Here is a 26,396-nt window from a genome sequence, read left to right on the forward strand (position 1 = left end):
ACTCAGTGCCTGGAACTGTTCCTAAACTCTGTTGCTCAAGGCTAGTGGTCTACCACTTGAGTCACAGCTCCACTTCTGGCTTTGGTGTTTAACTATAGGGAAGTGTCTTACAGACTTTACTGCCTCAGCTGGCTTCAAACTGTGATCTTAAGATCTTAGCCTCCAGAGTAAGCTAGGATTACAGATGTGAGCCACAAGTGCCTGGCTTAAGTTATTCTTAATGTAAAATAAAACTAGAAATTGAGAAATTAATTAATAATTGTAATCAATTTTATGGTTTCTTTTTTGAAATAATTCAAAGACTTTTAAAAAATTAATGCAATGCTTAGTATATTTCTGAAATAACATCTAGGATTCACTAATGTGATTTTTCAAATGGCACTTGGTAGCTAAGTATTTTGAGATTGAGCTCTGAAACAATGTTTGATTGCAGTGAGAAGAGACTACAGAACTACCAAGATTTATACAGATAGTTCAGGTTATCCTCCAAGAGATTTCTAATCTTAATGTTACAGACTTGGCTAGGGCATCTTAGAGCTCTTCTGAAAAGCTGACTACTGATTGCTTCTTGAGACTCAAGAACTACATATACCTAAACCTGAACATTGCCGAGAAAGCAATCCTTGATCACTGAAGCCAAATCCATTACCGATACAAATTTCATCTAAATAAGGGGGAAAAAGACCCCTTAAATGTAGCAATTTCATTTCTCCTTTAGATCATATGCAATATAGCTTAAAAGACCAGAAGCACATCAACACATAGCACTGCAAAGTTTTCAACATACAAATTTAACGTTAAACATTACTTAGAAAACTATAACTAGACACTGAATAAAAACGCTCACATTTTATTCATTACATGACATTCAGTGGTGAATGTCAAAACATTCCCTCAGGGAAAATGGTTCATGCCTCTTATTCATGAAGATGTACAGGAAAATCAGACTGTAGCTGACAAATACAAATATTCAAGTGGCTACTTTGGCACCAGAGAGTCTCTTTTCAGAAAATTTTAATGGAAAATTGCTATCCATAAAAAGGGCTCAGAAACTCCCCCATCAATTAAAAAAAAATCCCTAAGAGAGCCCTGAAGCTGCGGTGCCACCAGTTAACAATAGAGTCAAATCAGATTTAACTTAGTAGGGGAATGGCATTCTTCACAAAACTATGGCAATTAATAGAAGGCTATGAAGAAAAAAAACTGTCTCACCTTAAACCTTACGTAAATAACATGGTTTATAAAAGGAAAAACAATACCATTGAAATGTGTGGTTTGAAAAGCTTTATACTCCTTTCTATGCTTCTTCTTTTTTTTTAATGAAAATAGGCCAGTTCCTGAGAAGTCTTTCATTGTATGTTCACACAAGCTAAGCTACATGTGACTTCACTAATGTTGTCTCCTTGGTCTAAAATGCTATAATGTATGTGTGTGTGTGTGTGTGTGTGAGAGAGAGAGAGAGAGAGAGACAGACAGACAGACAGAGACAGACAGACAGACAAATACACACACACACACACACACACACACACACACACACACACACACACACACACAAAGACAGATAGAGTCCTGGAGCTTGAACTCAGAGCCTGGATGCTGTCCCTGAGCTTCTTTGCTCAAGGCTAGTTCTCTACCACTTAGGACACATCTCTACTTCCAGCTTTTCTGGCAGTGAATTGGGGGATTAGTCTCTCACAGGCTTTCCTGCTGGGGCTAGCCTCGAACTGTGATCCTCAGATTTTAGCCTCCTGAGTAGCTAGGATTACATGCATAAGACATCAGTGTCCAGCTTAAAACACACCACTCTTAACACCTTGCCACAGCTAATCATAGGCACCAACTTGATAGGTTGAGAGAAGCCTAGTAAATTGGTAAACCACACCTCCACATATGTCAGCAAGGCCGTTTTTAGAGTCAATAAGGGGGCCAAGGACCACCATGAGTGTGAGTAGCATCAAACTGAACAGGCTGGGGCCTGAATGGAGTAAAAGGGAAAAAAGGAGGAAGCCCACTAGCACAGACATTCTTTGTCATCACAGGTTCCTGGCAGCCATGAGATGAACAGCTTTCTTCCACCACTCCCTTTCTCCAGGACATTTCTGCCTTGCCCCGGGCCTAAAAGCAATGGAGACCACCAACCATGATCTGAAGCCTCTGAAACATGAGCCAAAATAAAATTTTCCTCTCTTAATTTTTTTTCTCTTAAGTGACAAAAAACAAAAACTAACTCTCCTATCTATAACTGGAAATCTACTTCACTTTCTTTTAATTCCCACTAAAATATCACTTCTACTTCAACTGATCAAATATGATCTCTTCCTGTTCTTATTTATGATACCAATCTTCTTTCTCTAATGACTTCAGGTTTTGTCAAGTACTATGGGAATTTGTACATTTGTTTTATACCACAACTAAACTGAAATAGTCTTGAAGACATTTTGCCTCCTCACACACCTTACCACACACCCTCAAAAGGGCTCCAGGATAAAAGCAGTAGGTTACAACCAAGAGAGATGTAAGGCACAGGCCCTGATGTGATAGCTGAGGTTGGAGCTCATGACAGAGCATCTACCTAGCAACTTTGAGGCCCTGGGTCTACTCCCCAGCAACACATATACATACACAGAGAGAGAGAGAGAGAGGGAGAGAGAGAGAGAGAGAGAGAGAGAGAGAGAGAGAGAGAGAGAGAGAGAGAGAGAGAGAGAGAGAGAGAGAGAGAGATAAGACAATCCAAGTCCAGATTAAGGACTAAGGAGCACTGGTAAAGTTAAATACTTCAGTGAACATAAAAAGGCAACATAAAATGCACTGTTTGTGATTCTTTTTTTCTTTTCTCATTTAAAGGTCAATTGCATAAAGCAATAATTATAAATGTGTTGACAGGGATAAAATGTATAGACAGAATTTTGTAATAATTATTTAATACAAGTGGAACAGAATACAGCTACACAGAAATTTGTTGCATACTAATAAAAATTAAAGTAGTATTCATCTAAACTGTACTGTTAAAGCCCAGGATGGTCTAGAACTCAGGATTTTCCTGTCTCAGCCTCCCAAGTGCTACAATTTTAGGTGTGCACTCAAACACTTGGTTTATTCCATTAAAATTTAAGGTAGTAACTTGAGTTTTACAGCCACGGAGAAAACAACTTAAAGTATGTATATTTTTAAGTCAAGAGAGTAAAAATGACATGTCAGAAAATTTAATTGTCATATTAGAAAATATTTCTATAGCACAGAAAAGGTAGTAGAAGAACAAAAGGGGAAATTAGGTGTCGGATAAAGTACAGACTAGTAAGTTTGGCTTTAAACAATGATTCCAGCAGGGAGCTGGTGGTTCACACCAGTAATTCTAGCTACTATGGATCACAGTTTGAAGCCAGTTCAAGTAGGAAAGTCTATAAAACTCTTCTCTCCAATAAACTACCAAAAAAAAAAAAAAAAGCCAGAAGCGGAGCTGTGGCTCAAGTAGAGCATTAGCCTTGAGCAAAAGAAGCTCAGGGACAGCTCACAGGCCCTGGGTTTGAGCCCCCAGGACTGGTGCGCGCGCACGCGCTCACACACACACACACACACACACACACACACACACACACTCAAAGATCCCAAGATATGGTGTCTATGAAAGACACAGTACATTCAAAGATACAAATATACTGAAAGGAAAAGGAAAAGAATACTATTTAGTCATAAAAAGGAATAAACTGGGGCTGGGAATATGGCCTAGTGGTAAAGTACTCACCTCGTATACATGAAGCCCTGGGTTCAATTCCTCAGCACCACATATATAGAAAAGGCCAGGGTGGTGCTGTGGCTCAAGTGGTAGAATGCTATCTAGCCTTGAGCAAAAAGAAGCCAGGGACAGTGCTCAGGCCCTGAGTTCAAGCTCCAGGACCAGCAAAAAAAACAAAACTAAACAAAAAAGGAATAAACTATAGCATCATCCTACCACACAGATGAACCTTTAAACATGCTAAATGAAGAAACTAAACAGAAAAGGTCACATACATAGCAGGTATAGCAGAGCCAATTCTACGGAAGCAAAAAATAAATTAGTGGTTGGAAGGAGATGAAATAAGAGAATGACTGCTCATGGGTAAAGGATTTCTTTTTGGAGTCATAAAAATGTTATGCAATTATATAGTGATAAGAAAGAAAATAAAAATTAAAAAATGGGCTGTAGGAAGTACCTTAAACTTGTGAATAAAGTAAATTTCTGTCCTTTGGAATAGAATATTGATTCTTTAGAAAATTACTCTTTTTTTTTTGTTGTTGTTGTTGTTTTTAACCCAGTAAACCAGCGTTTATTGACTATCTACCATATTCTGTGAGAATGTACATTTTACAGAGGAGATAGCAGAAGCTCAGAATTGTCAGGAAGTTCAGAATATCTTATCTCCTTTGTTTGTGGCCCACTTGGAATTTCTTCTGTGTCTCAAGTCTTTCCCAAAGCTTCTAGAGTCTTGGCATAGCATTCTGCCTCTAAACTGTCTTCCTCCACAGGAACTGCCTAGAAAGGCAGGAGCTGTGCGTGTCTAGAGAGGTCTGTGCACCACTTCTTGCTTTTCCTATATATATACGTGTGCTGAGGAATAGAAAACTACTCGTTTTAAACCTTTTTTTTCTTTATTTTTTTTTTTTTTTTTTTACAAAAAAGTAATTGCTTTCAAGATGAATACCAGAATTTCAAAGTTTCTGATGCACTGAATTGTTTCAGGGAGTGTAAATTACAAGCATGGCAACAGCTTTCTGCACACGCACACACACACACACACACACACACACACACACACAACCACAACCACAACAAAACAAAACACACAAAAAAAACAGTAACTCATCTGTCATGGGCCTTTATAAACCTTATAGTATATGATATGGCATGAAAGTTGTATATCAAAGTCAAATTTCTATATGCAATTGTTTATTATAGTGAAACCAATGCTCTCTTAGTTTAGTTTTTCATTAATTTAGGAAATACATCTGTGATGTGAATTTTATGTGTCAACTTGCCTTGGTCATGAGGTGCCCATTATTTAAGCATTACTTTGGAGTGCTTTTGTAGGAGTATTTTCCAGGAGACTAACATTTAGATTAATGAAGTGTAAGTAATGCAGAAGCCCTTTATAAATGTAGGTAGAAATCATCCAACCTCTAACGACCAGAACAGAATAAATAGTCAAGAGAGGTATAATTAGCTATTTTACTGTCAGCTTTGAACCTTCAGTGTTCCTATTCTCCTACCTTCGGATTTAGACCAAAACCTCTATGATCAGGTCCCCAGCTGAAGGCCTTCAAACTACTCCCATGAACTTTACGAGGTATTGTTGGCCATTGACTTCTCCTACTCTTCTCCTCCCTCTTTCTTCCTCCCTCATTGCCTCTGCACCAACCCACTGTCTCTATTTTGTCTATCTAGAAACCCCTACCACAATATTTTTACCATGAACTCTGATATATCACTTTTAGAATTTTTTAATTGCTAGAAAACAAGCAGATATACTGAAAAGTATATTTATGGTAAATGTACCAATCTTAGCAAAAAAAAAAAAAAAATATATATATATATATATAATGAGTATCAGCTAAGTGCCAGTGTAATTCTAGCTACTTAGGAGGCTGAGATCTGAGGATTGTAGTTTGAAGCCATTTGGGGTAGAAAAGGCCATGTGAGACTCTTATCTCCAATTAACCACCAGAAAACCAGAAGTGGAGCTGTGGTTCAAAGTGGTAGAATGTGAATATGGCCTAGTGGCAAGAGTGCTTGCCTCGTATACATGAGGCCCTGGGTTTGATTCCTAAGCACCACATATACAGAAAATGGCCAGAAGTGGCGCTGTGGCTCAAGTGGCAGAGTGCTAGCCTTGAGCAAAAAAGAAGCCAGGGACAGTGCTGAGGCCCTGAGTTCACTGCCCAGGACTGGCCAAAAAAAAAAGAAAAAAGAAAAAGAAAGAAACAAAGTGGTAGAATGTTAGCCTTGAGCAAAAAAGCTCTGGGACAATGCCCACTCCCTAAATTCAAACCCCACAATGAACCAAAAATAAAATTAGTATCCTGTATAGATTGCTCAGATATATATATAAGATGCTTTGAAATATGACTAAGATAAAAGACCGCCTGTGTTCATGTCACCAACCTGTCTGCATAAGATGTAGCAGGCCTGGTGGTCTGCACTTCAGATGATTTGTTCAAGTCATGTTTCCTTAGAAACAAAATGGCCAATAGAAAGCAACATGCTAATGCCTATAATTTTTAGTATGACTCATCATCAGTTATTGTCCTTTCTTTGGCAGTTCTTTACAATTTTATCATAATTAGATCTGTTTTAGAACTCAAAACAGTCTGCAGCAGGATCCAAACTTTTAGATTATGGTATGAGTTTTGTGGGTATATTTGTCAAAACTCATTGAGCTTAAAATGGGTGTATTTTACAACTGCTTTATGACAATAATATTTAATAATCATGGTGATCATGGTACTTACTTTAATAGCACATGCACTAAAACTGGAATGAAACAGAGAGATTAGCATGGTCCCTGAGCAAGGATGACATGCAAATTTGGAAAACATTCCACCGCTTAAAAAAATTACATACACATAAAATAATTGTGCCACTTAGGTCACAGTTATGGAATGGTGTTTAATATTAGTATGTTAATATTTGAAACTTAGAGTTGTCATAAATATACATATTATTATTATCCAGTAATTAAAAACATAATTTTAGCCAGGTGTGGTAGTTTATACCTGTAATCCCAGATATGAAGAAAATTGGGACAGGAGGATCATACTTAGCCCTGGCCAAAAAAAGTCACTCACTTCCTATCTCAGAACAAGGCAGACGTGTTCCAAAATCCCAGCTACATATAGATGGGATAATCACAAGCCAAGGCCAGCCTGGGCAAGGAGCCTAAGGGCCTACCTGAAGACTAAAGCAAAGGGCTTCAAGATATAGCTCAAGTGGCAGAGTCTTTGCATACCAAGCACAAGGCCCTGAGTTCAAACCCCACACTGAGCCAAGGAGCCCTAGAGGAAACAGAGGTTAGTTGTTGTTTTTTAATTGTACTGTTTGCAGTTATTTCTTCTTTCTTTATTCTTTTTCCTTTAGTTTATTCCCTGTTGTCACTGTTTTTGAATTTTTATTGGGGAGAGGAAGGGGAAACACAGAAATTGTGGGACAAAGGGTGAATCAATTAATTCGGCAGCGATACTCACTAGCACAATGTTGGAAATGAACTTTACAACCTGGAGGGGGAAGGGATTGGGAGGGAGAAAGTGGGAGAAAATGAGGGAGGAGGTAACACTGTTCAAAACGAAATATACTCACCATCTGAAATACAATTTCAAGATTTTGTATTTTCTGTTTAAAATTAAAAATACTTTTCCTTTCCTGGGGGAGCACTGACGGCTCACTCCTGTTATTCCTAGCTATTCAGAAGACTGAGATCTGGAGGATCAAAGTGAAAAACCAAACCAGGCAGAAAAGTCCAAGACTATCTCCAATGAACTAGCAAGAAGCTGCTCTTGAGGTGAGACTCAAATGGTAGCAAGAGCCAAACACTACGGCAAGAAGCCCTGAGTTCAAACTTCAATACCACCACGAAATTACACACACACACACACACACACACACATATACACACACAAGAATATATGCATTTCCCATCTTAATTATCTCTGGCTAATAATATACCATACCTGAACTGCCTCTTGTGCCTACATTATTAAACATTCTAGAATCCGTAAAAGTAGAAGAATGTTAGGAATGAAAACTATAACAAGACTGATTTACTCCAAGATTCAAGATACACAGATACACATGTATACAAGCAGAAGTAAAATAATCTCTTGACAGACAACAAGATCTGAATAGGAAATTAGGAAATCAATTCTATGAGCACCAAAAATAATAAAATACTTAGGAGTAAATGTAACGAAGGAGGGGCTGGGGATATGGCCCAGTGGTAAGAGTGCTTGCCTCATATAGATGAAGCCCTGGGTTCGATTCCCCAGCACCACATATATGGAAAACGGCCAGAAGTGGCACTGTGGCTCAAGTGGCAGAGTGCGATCCCTGAGCAAAAAGAAGCCAGGGACAGTGCTCAGGCCCTGAGTCCAAGCTCCAGGACTGGCAAAAAAAAAAATTAACCAAGGAGGCTATACAATGAAAACTATTAAATACTACTAAAAGAAATTAGAAAAAATATAATTAAAAGGAAAATAAAATATAAATAAAAGGCCATGGACTAGAAGACACACATACTTTCTTCCAGTATTGAAGACTGAATACACAGAGCACACCATGAAAGCCCTCTACAACTAAACTATACTCCTAGGCAGAAGACCCACTATTGTTAGAAAAATAAAACTCACCCAAAATTGCAAACAGAATCTCAATAAATTCAATGGTCAAAATAATCTTGAAAAATAATTTTTAATTCTTTTTTTACTTTGAAATTTAACTTAGATTTTGATAATATATTATCCTCAGAAAGTATATTTGGTTTTGATCTTTTGATCCTCGGGCCCAAAATAGGTAATTTTAATTTAACCTCAAAAAGTTATCAAAGTAAGAGTGAAGTAGAGTGGGGGGTCGTTACAATGAAACGGGTCCCCCCCCCCCAAGGGAGGGGATTCCTGGTTCCCCCAAGAGTCCACCACACAGTCTCCAGCTACAAGATGACAAAAAGACGGATTTACTGGGGAAGTAAAAAGTGAACAAAAAGTGAACCAACAGGCCTTGGTCGCAGCCCAGACTCGGGAGTCTAAACTGCCAACCACGTGTGCAGGATCAGGGCCCAGACTCGGGAGCTGGAGCCATCCGCATGTGTGCAGCCCAGACTCGGGAACTGGAACGGCTCACACCTGTGCAGCCCAGACTCGGGAGCTGGAACCGCGTGTACGCGTGGCCTTCCAGCCTGGTTATAAGGCAAACATCACAGTCAAACTTGCCACACGCAGGTGACCAATGAGGATACAACACTTACAGAGCATGCTAGGCCGCACGCAGGTGGCCAATAGAGTTACAGTCTGTCTCATAGTATCTGTTGGAACCAACCTATCATTCTAGTTAGAATTGGGAAATGAATTTGGCGGGGCTCACGTGATGCAGGTGGATGAGCCTACTCACAGGAGGGCACAGGTTCCCTTGAAGCTCCCAGGCCTCAGGTGGTCAATTTACATAACTTATCATAATAAAGGGGAGCTTCCCTGGATAGGGTGAGGGAGAGCTTAGTGGAGATGGAGGTGGCTTCTGCTCTTATCTGAGCTGGAGTCAACCTGAAGTCCCTCCACAGTTAATGATGGCACTGGCCAGATCTGACCTCCCTATTACAAGAGTTACTCTAAAAAAAAAAAGATGACTATACTATGTAATTTTAATTAAACCTTTAGTTTGGTTTGCTTGTGTGGGTTGTTTTTGGGGGGTTTTTTTGCCAGTCCTGGGGCTTGGACTCAGGGCCTGAGCACTGTCCCTGGTTTCTTTTTGCTCAAGGCTAGCACTCTGCCACTTGAGCCACAGTGCCACTGCCGGCTTTTTCTATATATGTGGTGCTGAGGAATCGAACCCAGGGCTTCATGTATAGGAGGCAAGCACTTTTACCACTAGGCCATATTCCCAGCCCGCTTAATTAAACCTTCAGAAGTTACCAAAAATAAGGCTGAGAAAGTGGCTTCGTGGTAGAGTGTTTGCCTAGCATGCATGAAGCCCTGGGTTTGATTCCTCAGCACCACATAAACAGAAAAAGCTGGAAGTGGCACTGTGGCTCAAGTGCTAGAGTGCTAGCCTTGAGTAAAAAGAAGCCAGGGTCAGTGCTCAGGCCTTGAGTCCAAGCCCCAGGACTAGCAAAAAAAAAAAGTTACCAAAAACCAGAGTGACTCTAAAATAAAAAAATAAATAAATTTCTTCTGGTCAGATGCATGAAGCAAAGTAATGGACAACAAAGAATGTTTGGCTTAAATTTACTTTATTGAAACCTTCAAAAGTATAATTTTTAAAGAATTTTATAGAAAATTCTTTCCTTCCATTATGAAAATACCAATTTGCTTCTAAGTATAAACATCACACATACATAAACAGTGCTTTTATATAACTAACATTTCTTAGAACAAAGCTAAAAGGGTCTTATCTCCATATCATCCATCATGCTACACTTTCAAATAAAACAGTAACAGAACAATCATGCAATATTTTAATCAACACATAAATAAAATACCATAATGTTTAGAAAACTATAGGAGGCTTACCTTAGTACTCCTACATGATTTTTTAAGGGTAAAAGAAACAATAAATATCCTTTACCTTGTAAGATGGCAAAAAGCACAAAATTCCTTGGCTCACAGTCTGGCACACGGATAACAAAAGCGCTCCCACTTCATCCTGGAACTCAAATGTTTCAGTATGCTGGAAGGTAGCACAGAGATTCCGACCCTTAGGGCCTGAACCAATGGTACCAACCCAAACCTAGAATAGTAATATGTTAGTATTAGTTGTGCCTAAAAAAGGTATGAAAATTAGTATTTCATGGGGGGGAGTATTTCCAATTATATATAACAAAAGGTCAAGCAATAAACCTAGCAGAAATTTATTTTAGATTGTTGCTATTTTCTCTTCACCTTTAATTGTATACAATTAGGTTGGTATCAATTCCAATCAAATTATAACTGTAGAGTAGTCCACAAACCCCATGGTAAACAATAAAACATCTATAGAATATATACAAATAAAAATATACAAAAAATTCAATAGAAAAGAAGCACTGATGGACCAGGGTGGGGGAAAAAGGCTATAATATATACAAGTTTAATTTATAGAAAAGTTTAAGTAAGTCATTGAATTTACTTAGAATGAAAGTTCTTTGAAAGTAAAGTGTTCTCCTCTCTGTTTCCTCAGTGACTTCTCAAAATTAAGCATGGAACAGAACTTATGGGATGATTATGTGGACACATGAAATGGATCAGGTTGATAAAACTGCAAAATCAGATAATTCCAAAATATTGGCAGTGAAGGCTAGTATGATTTGCCACAACTAGTCTCAACAATAATGGGACATACATGTTCATTGATGTTCAAGATTTTTAAGACACAGGAAAATAGGGACACCAAATTACACAGTTATTTGCAATTCTTCTACTTTCATAGATCTAGCCTTAGTCTGGTTAGTTTGATTAGAAAAAGGAAAAGCTTTATTTCAACTGTAGAATAGTATATGATGAATGCCATTTTAAAGACAAGAATGCTTAGCAATAAAACAAGCTGGTATGCTTCTCTTGCTATAATGCAATGCAAAGTAGTAATATGATATGTATAGTAGCCTTGCCCAACTGTGTAATTTTAATATCATGAAAGAAATAATCACACATCAAGATTATAAAACATGGGGGGAGGGAAATGGAAGGGGAAGGTGGGAGAAAAAGGAGGGAGGAGGTAACAAGTTGGATAAGAAATGTACTCATTGCCTTACATATGAAACTGTAACCCCTCTGTATATCATTGATAATAATTTACTTTTTAAAAGATTATAAAACATGCCCCCCAAAATAGTTGACTTAAATTCTTCACAAATGTCAGACATGCAAATCAAGAAAAAAAAAAGGCAAGAGAATTTATTTTGAAGACTAAAGAGATATTAAAATGACCATGTGGGATACTTGATTGGATCCTGGATTAAATCATTAAAAAGAGAAGAGATAGAAGTCATCTGGGGAACAATTGGAGAATATGAACATCAGCTATTGAGTATCCACATGAAATTGCTTGGGTGTTTTCACAGCGCTGTTGTTATGTAGGATAATGAACTTGTAGGGCTGAGAATGTGACTAAATGGTTAGAAACACAGATAATGATTAGATAGACAGACAGACAGATAAATAGATAGGAGGGAGGGAGGAAAAAGTTCCTCTATATTTATTAGTGCCATTAAGGATGGTACTGGAAACTGTAGAACCTGCATCCTTACTTCACTGTTGTTTATAGTAATGTTTCTTCACAGGTCCCTTTGGCCCCCTGGCCCTTGGAAAGCAAATTCTTAGTTATAAAGGAGCATAGTGTCTGGGACCCCAACTACTAAATAGCAATACTTGCCCAAAAGCAATTGTAAGAACCAAAAAATGTCCCCAGTCTTGTATGTATAAAGCTTTATAAAGACCTAGAACTGCATTAGACATATGAGTGACAGTAAACTTGTGGCTAACCACTATAAATTACTTAACTTTTAAAAAAGGCTGGGCACCAATGGCTCATGCTTTGAAGCTAGCTAGCATAGGCAGAAAATCCATGAGACTCTTATTTCCAATTAAATCACAGAAAAAAATGCAAGTGGCACTATGGCTAAAGTAGTAGAGTGCTACCTTAAGAAAAAGGAGCTCAGGGACAGTATCCTAGGCCCAGATTCAAGCCTCGGGACCAGCACCAAAAAAAGATAGTGTAATGAAAAATAAGAATTCAAATATTTCCAGAAAAATTAAAATAACGTTTATATTATTTTTAAAATAAAATATTAAGTTGTAAAACTAATAAAGTACTTGTAGTCCATTTCAAGTATTAACCTATGTACAAAGGAAAAAGATGTAAAAAGAAAAATAGACTATAGTCTAATGGAAAGGAGTAACACATAAATTATCATACAACAGGAACTATAGTAGTTAAGTTTTTCCTTTGTTTTTAGATTTATAGAAATACTAAAACATAATCAAATGAAGAATTTGTGATATCGTCTTTGTATCCAAAGTGACTGGGTTAATGGAATACTGATAATTAATACTTCCTATTGTGGACATTATTAAGCAGTTAGCAGATTTTCTTCTAAATCTAAAATGTGAATTCCTATTAGGATTTTTTTGGCATTTCAGGTACCTTCTAATTTGAGTAGAAAAAGCTCAGGAACAGTACCCAGATCCCAAGTTCAAGCCCCAACGACTGACAAAAAAAGAAAAGAAATTATATTGAAGTTAGAAGACTGAGAACTTCAAAAATGCCCCAAAACTAACCTGTGAGTTATTAATGACATGATTAGCCTCTAGTTGGATAGTAAATGTAATACCAAGCTCAGATGAAAAAGATTTCATTGGTGATAATGTTCCAGATGTCAAAACAATCGTCCGAACTTTGCCATTAATATCTGAAAAGGCCTAAAAAGAAAAATTTGGTAAATAAAATCATCTTTAAGAGTCAAATGCATTCACTTAATTGTTGGTATTGACCCAAAAGACAAAAATTTCATTTATAACATGATGAGCTTACCACAGCAGGATTTAAGCACCAAAAGTTTAGCACATTAACTGCAATTTTCTGTCTTGAACGCTTCTTGTTTTTTGGTACAACCAATAATCCATTTTTATCTGGAATATCAATCTGATTTACCCAGGAATAAGTCTGTTGAATAGCAATTTTATAATCATCTGCAAATCTAAATGCAAAGATAATGCTAATTAAATGGCAAAACATTATGACCCAGCTATACACAATATAAAAACTGCTTATATTAAAACTCACTTGAGAGCCTTTTTTTCCACACTCTAAGACAATAATAACGATAACATTCTCACCTCTAAATTCTGATGTAAATTAAGCCATCAACTCACAAAATCAACTAGTTCTTACTATCTCACCATCTACCTCTCAGCCATTTCCCAATCCCATTCTCCAACATTACATAAAAACTTACAGAACCAGAATTGAAATCCAGGCTCTTTAGCTCCCCATACTGAGCTGTTTTATCTTTGCTGCTACATAATTAATGACAAAGAGGAAATAATATTATGGTTTAAGAAACTAAAAATCAAGTTCAATTTTTTAATTACATGAAAAAATTAGGTATTTTGTAATGAAAGTTTAAAAAGTGCTAGCAACTTTCTGATAGAGGCATAAAATTCCATTGTGTAAATGTACCACATTTTCCTGATCCATTCATCTATGGAGGGGCATCTGGGTTGGTTCCAGCTTCTCGCTATGACAAATTGTGCTGCGATGAACATTGTTGTGCTGGTGGCATTACTGTGATTTTGTTTGTGGGCTTTTGGATAGATACCCAACAGTGGGGCTGCTGGGTCATAGGGGAGTTCTATATTGAGCCTTCTGAGGAATCTCCATACTGCTTGCCAGAGTGGCTGAACCAGTTTACATTCCCACCAACAATGAAGTAGGGTTCCCTTTTGGCCACATCCCCTCCAACAATTGTTATTATTAGTTTTCTTGATATATGACATTCTTGCTGGGGTGAGATGGAATCTCAATGTTGTTTTGATTTGCATTTCCTTTATGGCCAGTGATGTACCATTTGTAAGGAAATGGAAGGACTTGGAAAAAGTTATACTAAGTGAAGTGAGCCAGACCCAAAGAAACGTGGACTCTATGGCCTCCCTTATTGGGAATAATTAGTACAGGTTTAGGCAAGCCATAGCAGAGCATCACAAGGCCCAATAGCTATACCCTTAGAAACACATAAGATGATGCTAAGTGAAATGAACTCCATGTTATGGAAACAAGTGATATATCACAGTTGTAACTACTTTCAACGTCCTATGTGTATGTGTAGTTTCTATTATTGATGATGTTTTGTATCACCTTCCTATGTTTGTACCTACAGAATCTCTGTAATCTTATCTGAGTATATTGGAAACCGTGTTTACTGGTATTGGAAGTAGGAAATTCAAAGGGAATACCATATTCGAGAGACACAGGGTAAAAAAAGAGAAATAACTACAAAAGCAATACTTGCAAAACTCTTTGGCGTAAGTGAACTGAACACCTGGGGGGGGAGGGAAAGGGGGGGAGGGAGGGAGGCATGAGGGACAAGGCAACAAACAGTACAAGAAATGTATCCAATGCCCAACGTATGATACTGTAACCACTCTGTACGTCAGTTTGATAATAAAAATTTGAGAAAGAAAAAAAAAAAAAAAAAAGTGCTAGCAACTAATTATAAAACATTTTGAGTCCCTTTAAAATCTGGGACTCAGTTTTCTTTAATGACACTACTCTGTACTTGCTCTCAATTCTCCTACTCACTTGAAATTAGTTGGGGGAGGGGTGGTCAAGAGTTGTGCTAGAGCCATGGCTCAAGTGGTGAGCATTTGTCTAATAAGCTTGAGGCTTCCTAGTTCAATCCCCATTACAAAATAATTAATAATCATAATCAACATCAAACCTGCAGTTCTACAGATTGAACCCATGGCTTCTAGCATGCTAGGCAAAGTCTACCAATTGACCTATCATCACAGAACTTTTTGAGACAGAATCTCATTATCTGCAATTCATAGCCTGCAATTCATGATTCTTCTGCTTGCCCTCCAGAGCACCTGAGATTTCAGGAGTATGTTACCATGCCCATCATTAAAATTAGTATGAACTAAACACATGCTACTAACAATTAGGCTATAATTTTCAAGAGGGAAAATGATGTTGCTCACCTGCTATTTTCCCTGAAAAGATAGTCAAGCACCATAAAAAGTCCTTTGAGCATTATTTGAGTTGAAGCACTAATAATGGGTACTTCTTTTGTCTCCTCTTTACCTTGAAATGCTATTTTTTCTTCCTTTTGAAGAATAGCAGAAAAATGTCCCTAAAAGAAATTTCCATATGAAGCATAAAAGGAAGGATGAGGAAGGCACGAAAATATCCCTGAAGTATGTAATGAAATGCAAATAAGACATGCACTAAAATTTTACATATACATTATTATTACACTGTGGTAACAATATATTTTGGTTTTATTTTGTTATTATTTGTGTGTATATGTGGCTAAAGATCAAGTGCAGGGCCTCACGTCTGGTAGTTGAGCCTTCTACCCAGCACAGCAATCTATTTTAGATTTCTATATTAGCTAAATTATCCTAATAGACAAAAATACTTTAATAGTTATACATTTAGGAAGTTCATTATTTGTTTATGTAATTAGGATACTTTTAGTTCCCTTCAGAAGAAATGAACTAAACAAAAAGGTAATAAATGGTTTCTCTAAGGAACTTAAAAAATGCTGGTCTGTTAACCTAAAGGCCTGAATTATTCGCAAAAAATAACTCTAAAAATGAGAATACAATGACTATATGATAAACAAAATTTATTATTTTATTTTTGGAAATGCTAAGGGTTGAATCTAGGTCCTCAGGAATGCCAACAAATGCTCTACTATTGGGCCACACTACCAGCTTACAAGCAAAACATAAAATGAAGGAAACAATACATGCAAAAATCTCAGAATAAATGCACTGAAAAAGGTAAGAATAATAATTTAATGTTATCCACATTACCCTGCCCCAAAGAAGTTAGAGCTCAGTACCAAAAGACTGCCCTAGCCTGCACCTTCCTTCATGGGGGAAAATGAGAACCAACTAAGTAATTAATAAAGAAAATTTAGACAATAGGGCTGGGGATATAGCCTAGTGGCAAGAGTGCCTGCCTCGGATACACGAGGCCCTAGGTTCGATTCCCCAGCACCACATATACAGAAAATGGCCTGAAGCGGCGCTGTGCCTCAAGTGGCAGAGTGCTAGCCTTGAGCGGGAAGAAGCCAGGGACAGTGCTCAGGCCCTGAGTCCAAGGCCCAGGACTGGCCAAAAAAAAAAAAAAAAGAAAATTTAGACAATATTGCACTATTTAATAATAAAAAAGAGTCCTGCCACTTGTGAACTGTGGATGAAACTAGATGTTATGATACATAAGCCTGAAACTGAAAAACTGCTACACAGCATCACTTATACCATTCATACTGTTATCATTCATACATTTAAAATATCTACAAGTTCTATTTGTCAATCATACCTCAGAAATGCTGGAGGAAAAAAAATATTTCTTTAAATCCATGAGAAAAATAAAATTTCACAAGAAATTAAAGAACATCTAAATGAATGGAGACAGTCCATAACTATGGACAGGAAGATGTAATATTAAGCTGTTCTTTCCAAACTGATCTATAGATTCACTGCAATCTCAAACAAAATCTTGGTAAATTAGTTTGTGGATACCAATAAGCTGATTCTAAGTTTATATGGATTATCCAATTCTGATTTTTTTTTTTTTTTTGGTGTGCTGGTCCTGTGTTTTAAAACTCTAAGACTGGATTCTGTTGTCCCTGAGTTTTTATGCTCAAGACTAGTACTCTACCACTTGAGCTATAGCTCTCCTTTAAGCTTTTGGGTGGTTAAGTGGAGATGAGTCTCACAGACTTTCCTGCCCAGGCTGGCTTCGTTATAACCATGATCCTCAGATCTCAGCATCCTGGGTAGTTAGGATTACAAATGTGAGCTACCACACCTACGTTCTAAATTGTTAACTTTTAAAAAATTCTGGATTACTTGCTGGATTTATTATAAGTTTACTCACTACTAAGTCACTTTTCTTTTTTGTTGTTGTTGGTTGTGGAGCTTGAACTCTGGGCCTGGGCACTACCTCTGAGCTCTTCAGCTCAAGGGTTTTACTCTATCACTTGAGCCACAGTGCCACTTCCAGTTTTCTGGGGGGTAATTGGAGATAAGAGTCCCACAGGCTTTCTTGCCCAGGCTGGCTTTGAACTGTGATCCTGAGATCTCATCCTCCTGAGTAGCTAGGATTACAAGCATGAGCCACTGGTGCCTGGCTCTAAGTCACTTGTAATAGACTAAATTTCACAAGTAGTAAAAAGGAATCTTACCTGCAAAATAGGAAAAATAGTAGAAGTGATACCCATCTTGTGTAAATTTAAGAGCATTTCATTTCCACTCCATATTTTACAAGATGATTCATAGTCTCTTTCTACAAGATGTTTAGAGTTTTCTTCTAACCAACTAGAATAAAATAAATGTGTCAACCAGTATTATCTTTAAGTCTATTATGAGAACTGTTGTTAAATACTGATGTATTACTTCTTAAAGTTTTTGGGATATAAAATGAATTAAGACATCTTTAAAAATGCACATTTCATATAAAATACTTATATAACTAAAAAGTGTTAGCCAGGAATCAATCGGTGGCTTATGTCTATAATCCTAACTACTCAGGAGGTTGAGGTCCAAGGACTGCAGTTCGAAAACATCCTGGGTAAGAAAGTCTGTGAGATTTATCTCCAATTAACGTCCCAAAATGCTGGAAGCAGGGCTGTGGTTCAAGTAGTAGAACACTAGCCTTAAACAAAAGAAGCTCAGCAATAACACCCTGAGTGAAGGACTTCAGATGCTAGAAGGCATAAAGCCAAGTATTTCAGTGAAAGAAAGTAAGAGATGAACACAGAAACAAATAAACAAAAAGATGAAAATAAGTGAGGTTAATTTAACCTAGTTGCTACTTTCATTTGAATTTCTATGATATGCTCTCTGAAGTGACAGTTATTCTAACAATTGAATACAGACAATTTCCAGGTATAGGAAGACGAGGGGAAAAAAATGTATATCCAACACAGAATGATGTGATATGCTGTACTGGAGACATCTGTAAGACTTCTGATGAGCTGGAGGTAGTGAGGCAGTCATCAAGGACAATAATATTTATATCCTTGATTTGAGGAACTGATAGGTACATTTTCCTTGGATGGGATAGGGACAAAAGATAAAAGAAAGTTTTGTTTTAGATTGAAAGTTTAAATATTTATTTCCCTGGGCATGGTAAAGCATGTTTTAATACAAAGACAACAGAAATGTATCCACAGATAATTATTCTTACTTAATGAGGCTGTAACATACAGCTCGTAGGGGTTCATGGTTTTTCTTCCTTATATTATTGTTGACCAAGCCATCTAGTTCATCTCGAGCAAACCGAAGCTGAACTTCTGTGACACTGTAACTTGCTGACTCCCTAGCACAGTCTTCAATGTTATGAGCTTCATCTAAAATGACAACTTGCTCTTTCAGATTTATATCCATCTATAAGGTAAAAGAATTTTCCTGTAAAACATTTGGCAAAAATGGATCGAATAGCAGCAAGAGATTTCATTCAAAAACTCATACTTGAGGCCAATGTTGCTTGTGCAATTACATGAGCAACTGATTCTAAACCTTAAATAAAACTTCTAAAGCACAACCAAATACCAGTTCTATATTATAATTTGATACTTTTTAAATCTTAAAACACTTAGCAAATCTATCATTGGAAAAAATATATGTAGATGGGTACTGCTGATTCACACCTGTAAATCCTAACCACTCAGGAGACCAAGATCTGAGGACTGCAGTTTGAAAGCTAGCCGGGGGAGGAGATGCTATGAGACTCTTATCTCCAATTAACCACTGAAAGTGGAAGCTGGAAGTGGAGCTGTGGCTGAAATAGTAAAGCACTAACCTTGAGTAAAAAAAAAAAAAACAGAAACAATGTTTAAACACTGAGTTCAAGCTCCAGGACTGGAAGAAAAAAAATGTGTGTGTGTGTGAGAGAGAGAGAGAGAGGAGAGAACATGGATCAAGATCAAGGTACTGCTGGTTATACAAAAGAATGAGGGGGGGGAGCTGGGAATATGGCCTAGTGGTAAAGTGCTCGCCTCGTATACATGAAGCCCTGGGTTCAATTCCTCAGTATAGAAAAAGCCAGAAGTGGCGCTGTGGCTCAGGTGGTAGAATGCTAGCTTTGAGCAAAAAGAAGCCAGGGACAGTGCTCAGGCCCCGAGTTCAATCCCCAGGACTGGCAAAAAAAAACAAAACAAAGAATAGAGAGAGAGAATCTCACGATAAAATTTCCAATGTTATTTTAAAACAGCAGAAAATAAAATAAAGTAAAATCACAACATGAGATTCAAGTGAGTCCCAAAATACTAACATAATATAGTACAGGATGTGGCTGTTTCATTTTAGTCTGTTCTGTAACCCTTCGTCTTGAGCAGTGCTCTTCCCCTACCCCCATGTGATGCTGGAAGGACTACTGAGCTAAGCCAAGAGACACTGCCGTGATTACAACAGGGGTAAGGCTCATAACCCAGGCTCATCAAGACACTCTATCCCTCTGTGGTCAGAGTGACTGGCTCAGGATCAGGAATGGATATATCACTGAAGCTGGGCCAGCCAGAGTTATTTGAACACATTAGCTACTCAGGAGGCTGAGCACAGAGGATCACTGTTCAAAGCTAGTCCAGGCAGGAATGTCCATAACACTCTCATCTCTAATTAGCCAAAAAGCCAGAAGTAGAGCTGTGTGACTCAAGTAGTAGAGTGCTAGCCTTCAGCAAAAAAACTCAGAAACAATGCCCACACCTTGAATTCAAGCACCAAGATCAACCAAAAAACAAAAAGCCAAGCTATATTTAATTATTTACTTTTTAGCTTGTTCTGTAACAACTTGGTATCTGTAAGAAGAAAACAGAATTTGAAGGTTTTATGTTATTTTATATTTTTTGTGCAAGTTTGGGGGCTTGAACTCAGGACCTGGGCACTGTCCCTGAGCTTTTATGCTCAAAGCTAATATTCTACCACATAAACCAAGCTCCACTCTCAGCTTTTTGGTCATTAATTGGAGATTAGCATTTCACAGACTTGCCTGATCGGGCTGGCTTTGAACCTCCATCCTCAGATCTCAGTCTCCTGCAGAGCTAGGATTACAGGTGTGAGCCACTGGCTCAGGCTGAAGTTCATTTCTTAAAATAGTCAGGGCTGGGGATATAGCCTAGTGGCAAGAGTGCCTGCCTCGGATACACGAGGCCCTAGGTTCGATTCCCCAGCACCACATATACAGAAAACGGCCAGAAGCGGCGCTGTGGCTCAAGTGGCAGAGTGCTAGCCTTGAGCGGGAAGAAGCCAGGGACAGTGCTCAGGCCCTGAGTCCAAGGCCCAGGACTGGCCAAAAAAAAAAAAAAAAAATACTCAAAACATAATTTTCATAGTGTGTATGTTCTCCAAACATATGTTCTTTAAAACATGTTGGGTTTTTTTTCAGATAAGGTTTTAGATAATCCTTTAGAAGTATTCATGAGGACAAAGCACAATGGCGGTAAATGGGACATTTTGCAGTGTCTGGAGGTATTTTTGATGACACGGACAAAGCTCCTCTGGGGACCTACTAAACAAAAAAACCAGGGATCTTACTAAATATCCTACATTGCATAGAACAGCCACCACAACAAAGAACTAACTAGCCTAAAATTTCTTTATTGTCAAGTGAAGAAATTTGCTATAATCCCACTGTAGTTACTAGGCCCTTAAAATGTATTAGTTTGCAAATGAAGATGGCTGTCTCAAATTCAGTTTTTAATACATCTTTATATGTTTTCAGTACTGTTTACATAGACTTATTTACAGTAATTCATACAGAAAACAAAAACTAAAGGCATTAAAACATCTAAAAGTTTTAACATTCATGCTTTATAACCAAATAAGCAGGAAGAAAAGTTCCTTGAATGTTTACACATATACTCACAGTTTCCCTTATTTGTGCATCCAGAAGATAGTTGTAGGGACAAAATATTATGTCAGCATCATCTTTTAGCTCTCGAGCTGTGTAATACGGACATGCCTTTATTTTTTTCCCCAGTTTGACTAGTTCTTCTATATCCCAAGCTTTGTACATCCCATGAAGATTCTGCAAAGTGCTTTGATCACTAACTTTATGAACACCATGATACAAATAGCAGGATTTCCCCTAAAAATAAACGTAAATAGCTGAAATGTGAACCAGTACTGAAATAGAAGGAATAAAATAAGCTTATCTCAGAAACATAGGAACATTACTAAAGCTATGGGTATATTTTGTGCAACAGACATTACAGCATATTTGAGGTCACAACTTTTTTTTTCTTTTCCCCCTAAGCAACAGGGTCCCATTATGTTGTATCCAGACTGGCTCTGAACTCTGTAGCTCATGAGATGTTCCCGTCTCAACCTCCAAAGTAGTTGGGACAACAGGCACATGCCACAATATTCAGCTATAATCATAACTATTTCAAAGAAACTGCAAGGTGCCACTGGCTCATGCCTGTAATCCTAGCTACTAAAATCCAGAGCTTTTTATCTCCAATTAACCAGCAGAGTCCAAGTAGAGGCGTGGCTCAAGTGGTACAGCACCAGGCTAGAGTGATAAACTGAGAGCATGAGGCTCTGAGTTCAAATCCAAGTACTAGCATAAAAATAAAATAGAGGGCTGGGGATATGGTCTAGTGGCAAGAGAGCTTGCCTCCCATACATGAAGCCCTAGGTTCGATTCCCCAGCACCGATTCCCCAGCACCACGTATACAGAAAACGGCCAGAAGTGGCGCTGTGGCTCAAGTGGCAGAGTTCTAGCCTTGAGCAAAAGGAAGCCAGGGACAGTGCTCAGGCTCTGAGTCCAAGGCCCAGGACTGGCAAACAAACAAAAATAAATAAATAAATAAATAAATAAATGAAATAGAAATAAGACATGATAGATAGTAGTTGACTCACAACCAAAGCAAGTTCCTCATCAACTGAGTACAATATTACAAACTGACTTTTAGAAAAAGACTATACATTGTATTTGTTGTTGTTCTGATTACAGTGACACTAGACAAAATATTTCTGGGAGGATAAACAGAGCAATGATATCACAGGTTGCTTTTAAAAATGAAAAATTGAGTGACATGGGCATATAACTAAGGAAGTTTTTCTGTTAATCCCTTCTATCTTTTTAATTTTGAGCCAAATAAAGACATTTCAATAAGCCTAGCATTGGTGGCTCATGCCTATAATCCTAGCTACTTAGGAGGCTGAGATCTGAGGATCACAGTTCAAAGCCAGCCCACTCAGAAAAGTCCACAAGAATCTCTTATCTCCCATAAATCACCAAAATGCCAGAAATGGAGCTGTGGCTTAAGTGGTAGAGCCACTGCTTGAGCTTGAGTCTTGAGCATAAAAGCTCATAGACAGCAGCACCCAGGTCCAGAGTTCAGGCTCCAAGACCAGCCAAAAAAAAAAATTTTTTTTAATATATCTAAGAAAGAAGGAAAAAAAGAAGGAAGGGAGGAAAAGGGGAAGACAATTGAAACATCTTGGAAAAATAAAAGATCACGATGAAAACATTCATAGAGTACCAAACATCTTAAATTATGATTGTCGCATAAAGGACATATTATTAACATTTTGGTGATTTTATATTGTATTTCTCCTGCACATATGTACAATGTGATCCAATATTAAAATAACAAAACAAAATTTCCTCAGGCGTGAGGATTATTAATAATATAACCACAGGGGCTTGGGAAGGTGGCTTAGTGGTAGAGTGCTTGCCTAGCATGCATGAAGGAAGCCCTGGGTTCAATTTCTCAGTATCACATGAACAAAAAAAGCCCAAAGTAGCACAGTGGCTCAAGTGGTAGAGTGCTAGCCTTGAGCAAAAGAAGTTCAGGGACAGCGCGCAGGCCCTGAGGTCAAGCCCCAGGACTGGCCAAAAAAAATATATATATATATGTAATATAAACAATAATTGAACATTTTAAATAACTGGATTCAATTATATTTCTCTGCCTATTAAGACATCAGAAAAATCTCACCTCACTAGGCATTTTTCCATTATTGTTCATATATATGTACATTGACTTAATATACCACAGTTGATGATCAGTCTTCTTATTACTGTGCATTAGACTGTCATCAATTTCTGCCCATTACTAAATCACATTTGAATATTTCTTAGTATACATTTTTAGAAATGGTATTATGGGATCAGAGACGTGAAATATCTTTTAAGTTTCTTGAAAACCTACCTCCAAATTAATCTCCAGAAAAGATACACCATTAACATTACTTATTGTCAACTTATTAGCAACATCATACATACATACACACATACATACATACACATACACACATACACATACACATTTCTTTTTCTTCCTTGGATTACTAGAGAAAAAAGTCTCACAAATTTTCCTTATTGGGCTGGTTTGGAACCATAATTCTCAGACCTCAGCTTCCTGAATAACTAGAATTAAAGGTATGATAAACATATATACAAAACACAGGGTACCAAAATCAAAAACAATGACAACAGGGGGTGAACCAAAGGGGAAAAAATGAAAGAAAATAACTTCATACAGTACATTAAATAAAAACAACTCATTTCCAGGGGCTGGGAATATGGCCTAGTGGTAGAATGCTTGCCTTGTATACATGAACCCCTGGGTTCAATTCCTCAGCACCACATATATAGAAAAAGCCAGAAGGGGAGCTGTGGCTCAAGTGGTAGAGTGCTAGCCCTGAGCAAAAGGAAGCCAGGGACAGTGCTCCGGCCCTGAGTTCAAGCCCCAGGCCTGGCAAAAAACAAAACAACAACAACAAAAACTCATTTCAATTAGCATTATATTATATGGTCATATATACATAGCTATATACACTTATCTGATTTGGGGAAGGGAAGAGGAATAACAAAATGGTGAGACAAAGGACAAAGTATGAACCAATGCAACAATGATACTCACAAGACACTATGTTGGAAATGAACTTTACAACTTGGGGGAGAGGGGAGTCGGGGAGGGGAAGGGGGAGAAAACGAAGGAGAGGGTAACACTGTTCAACAAGAAATGTGCTCATTACCTTACTTATGTAACTGTAACCCCTCTGTACATCACCTTTACAATAACATTTTAAAAGAAAACGCAATTTTTAAATGAATAAAATTAGTTGGCTGTGGCAGTACATGCTATAACTCCTGCAATTTGGAGGAATGGTTGATTCTAGCCCAGGTGAAATGGTCTTAAACACTAGTATAACCTTCTAAAAGAAGTACAATGGCAATCTGCCAAAAAACCTCAATTTTAATTGTTACCCGTAATATATGTACACAGCATTGGTTTTTATTGATGTTTTTTGCCAGGCCTGGGGCTTGAACTCAGGGCCTATGCACTGTCCCTGAGCTTCTTTTGCTCAAGGCTAGTGCTGTACCACTTGAACCACAGTTCTACTTCCAATTTTCTGGTAGTTGATTGGAAGTAAGAGTCTCACAGGACTTTATCCTGCCTAGACTTTGCACAGGCTGGTTGACTTCCAATTGTGATCCTCAGATACCAGCCTTCTGAGAAGCTAGGATTACAGGCCTGAGCCACCAGGGCCCCGCCTTTTATTTTTGAGACAATATCTCACTATGTAGCTCAGGTTAACCTCAATCTTCCCATATAACTCAAGCTGACCTTGAACTCTTGATGCACTACCACACCTGGCTACATTTTTTTTTTGCCAGTCCTGGGCCTTGAACTCAAGGCTAGCACTCTACCTCTTGAGCCACAGTACCACTTCCAGCTTTTACTGTTTATGTGGTGCTAAGGAATGGAACCCAGGCCTTCATATATGCTCGGCGAGCATTCTACTGCTAAGCCATATTCCCAGGCCCTAGTGGGCCATTTTTATTTCATTCATTTCAAGTACTAATAAAAGAAATTAAATTGCAATGTGAAGTAAAACTGTATCTTTCCTATTTTATCATTTTTGCATTAAAATTTTTTGTTAGTATAAATACAATGTTCAGAGGGGTTACAGTTACATAAGTCAGGTAGAGTACCTTTCTTCTTGGACAATGGCCCCCTTTTCCTTGCTCTCTCCCAGTTTTGCTCTCCCATCCCCACCCACAAGTTGTCTAGTTCATTTTCAACAGTGTCCAGTGAGTACTGCTGCATCTGTCCACCTTTGTCCCTCCATTTCTGTGCCTCCCCAGCCTCCCAAAAACAAAAAGAAAACAAAAACAACAATGAAGGAAACATCTTGTTTCTATTTCCTGAAGTTCATTCTGGCTTATGCAGGTCTGTATTTTTCTACGCATGTTTTTTAGACATACATGTATATATCACTATATACATTAATATACCTAGAATTGCAGTAGAGAACAACAAAAGGTTCATAACCTACAAAAAATTTCCACAAAGTGAAAAAAGAACAGCTGAAGACCAGTTCTCCTAATGCTTTATATTCAGCTATGTTTACAGAAGCTATCTGCTGCTTTTCTTTTTTTTTTTTTTTTTTTTTTTTGCCAGTCCTGGGCCTTGGACTCAGGGCCTGAGCACTGCCCCTGGCTTCTTCCCGCTCAAGGCTAGCACTCTGCCACTTGAGCCACAGCGCCGCTTCTGGCCGTTTTCTGTATATGTGGTGTTGGGGAATCGAACCTAGGGCCTCGTGTATCCGAGGCAGGCACTCTTGCCACTAGGCTATATCCCCAGCCCTATCTGCTGCTTTTCTAGAGTATTAAAAATTAGGAAGAGCTGGGTGCCAGTGTCTCACGCCTGTAATCCTACCCAATCAGGAGACCAAAATCTGATGATCATGGTTCAAAGCCAGCCCAGAGAGAAAAATTTGAGACTCTTATCTCCCCTTAACCATCAAAAAGCTAGAAGTGAGCTGTTGCTTAAGTGATACAACACAGGCCTTGAAAACAAAAGCACAGGGATAGTGTCCAGGCTGAGTTCAAGGCTCAGGCTCAGAATTTAAGTCCCAGAACTGGTTGGTGCATGTGCATGCACACACACACGCACGCACACACACACACACACACACACGCATGCATGCA

General features: G+C 38.1%; 1 protein-coding gene and 1 non-coding gene across 2 annotated transcripts in view; one reads left to right on the forward strand and one right to left on the reverse strand.

The window, feature by feature from the left end:
- The window catches only part of Brip1 (BRCA1 interacting helicase 1), a 108,439-nt gene that overhangs the window by 52,969 nt on the left and 29,074 nt on the right, over positions 1-26,396 (reverse strand). Inside the window, 7 exon segments of the mRNA XM_048366414.1 lie at positions 10,304-10,465; positions 12,991-13,131; positions 13,244-13,409; positions 15,412-15,563; positions 17,631-17,763; positions 18,635-18,834; positions 21,311-21,532. Coding sequence (XP_048222371.1) covers positions 10,304-10,465; positions 12,991-13,131; positions 13,244-13,409; positions 15,412-15,563; positions 17,631-17,763; positions 18,635-18,834; positions 21,311-21,532 — 1,176 coding nt within the window.
- Positions 6,479-6,584, forward strand: LOC125366669. The gene has a single exon (XR_007213954.1). It is a non-coding gene; the product is annotated as a U6 spliceosomal RNA (small nuclear RNA).

This window comes from Perognathus longimembris, chromosome 17 (assembly GCF_023159225.1).
Source record: "Perognathus longimembris pacificus isolate PPM17 chromosome 17, ASM2315922v1, whole genome shotgun sequence".
Classification (NCBI taxonomy): domain Eukaryota; kingdom Metazoa; phylum Chordata; class Mammalia; order Rodentia; family Heteromyidae; genus Perognathus; species Perognathus longimembris.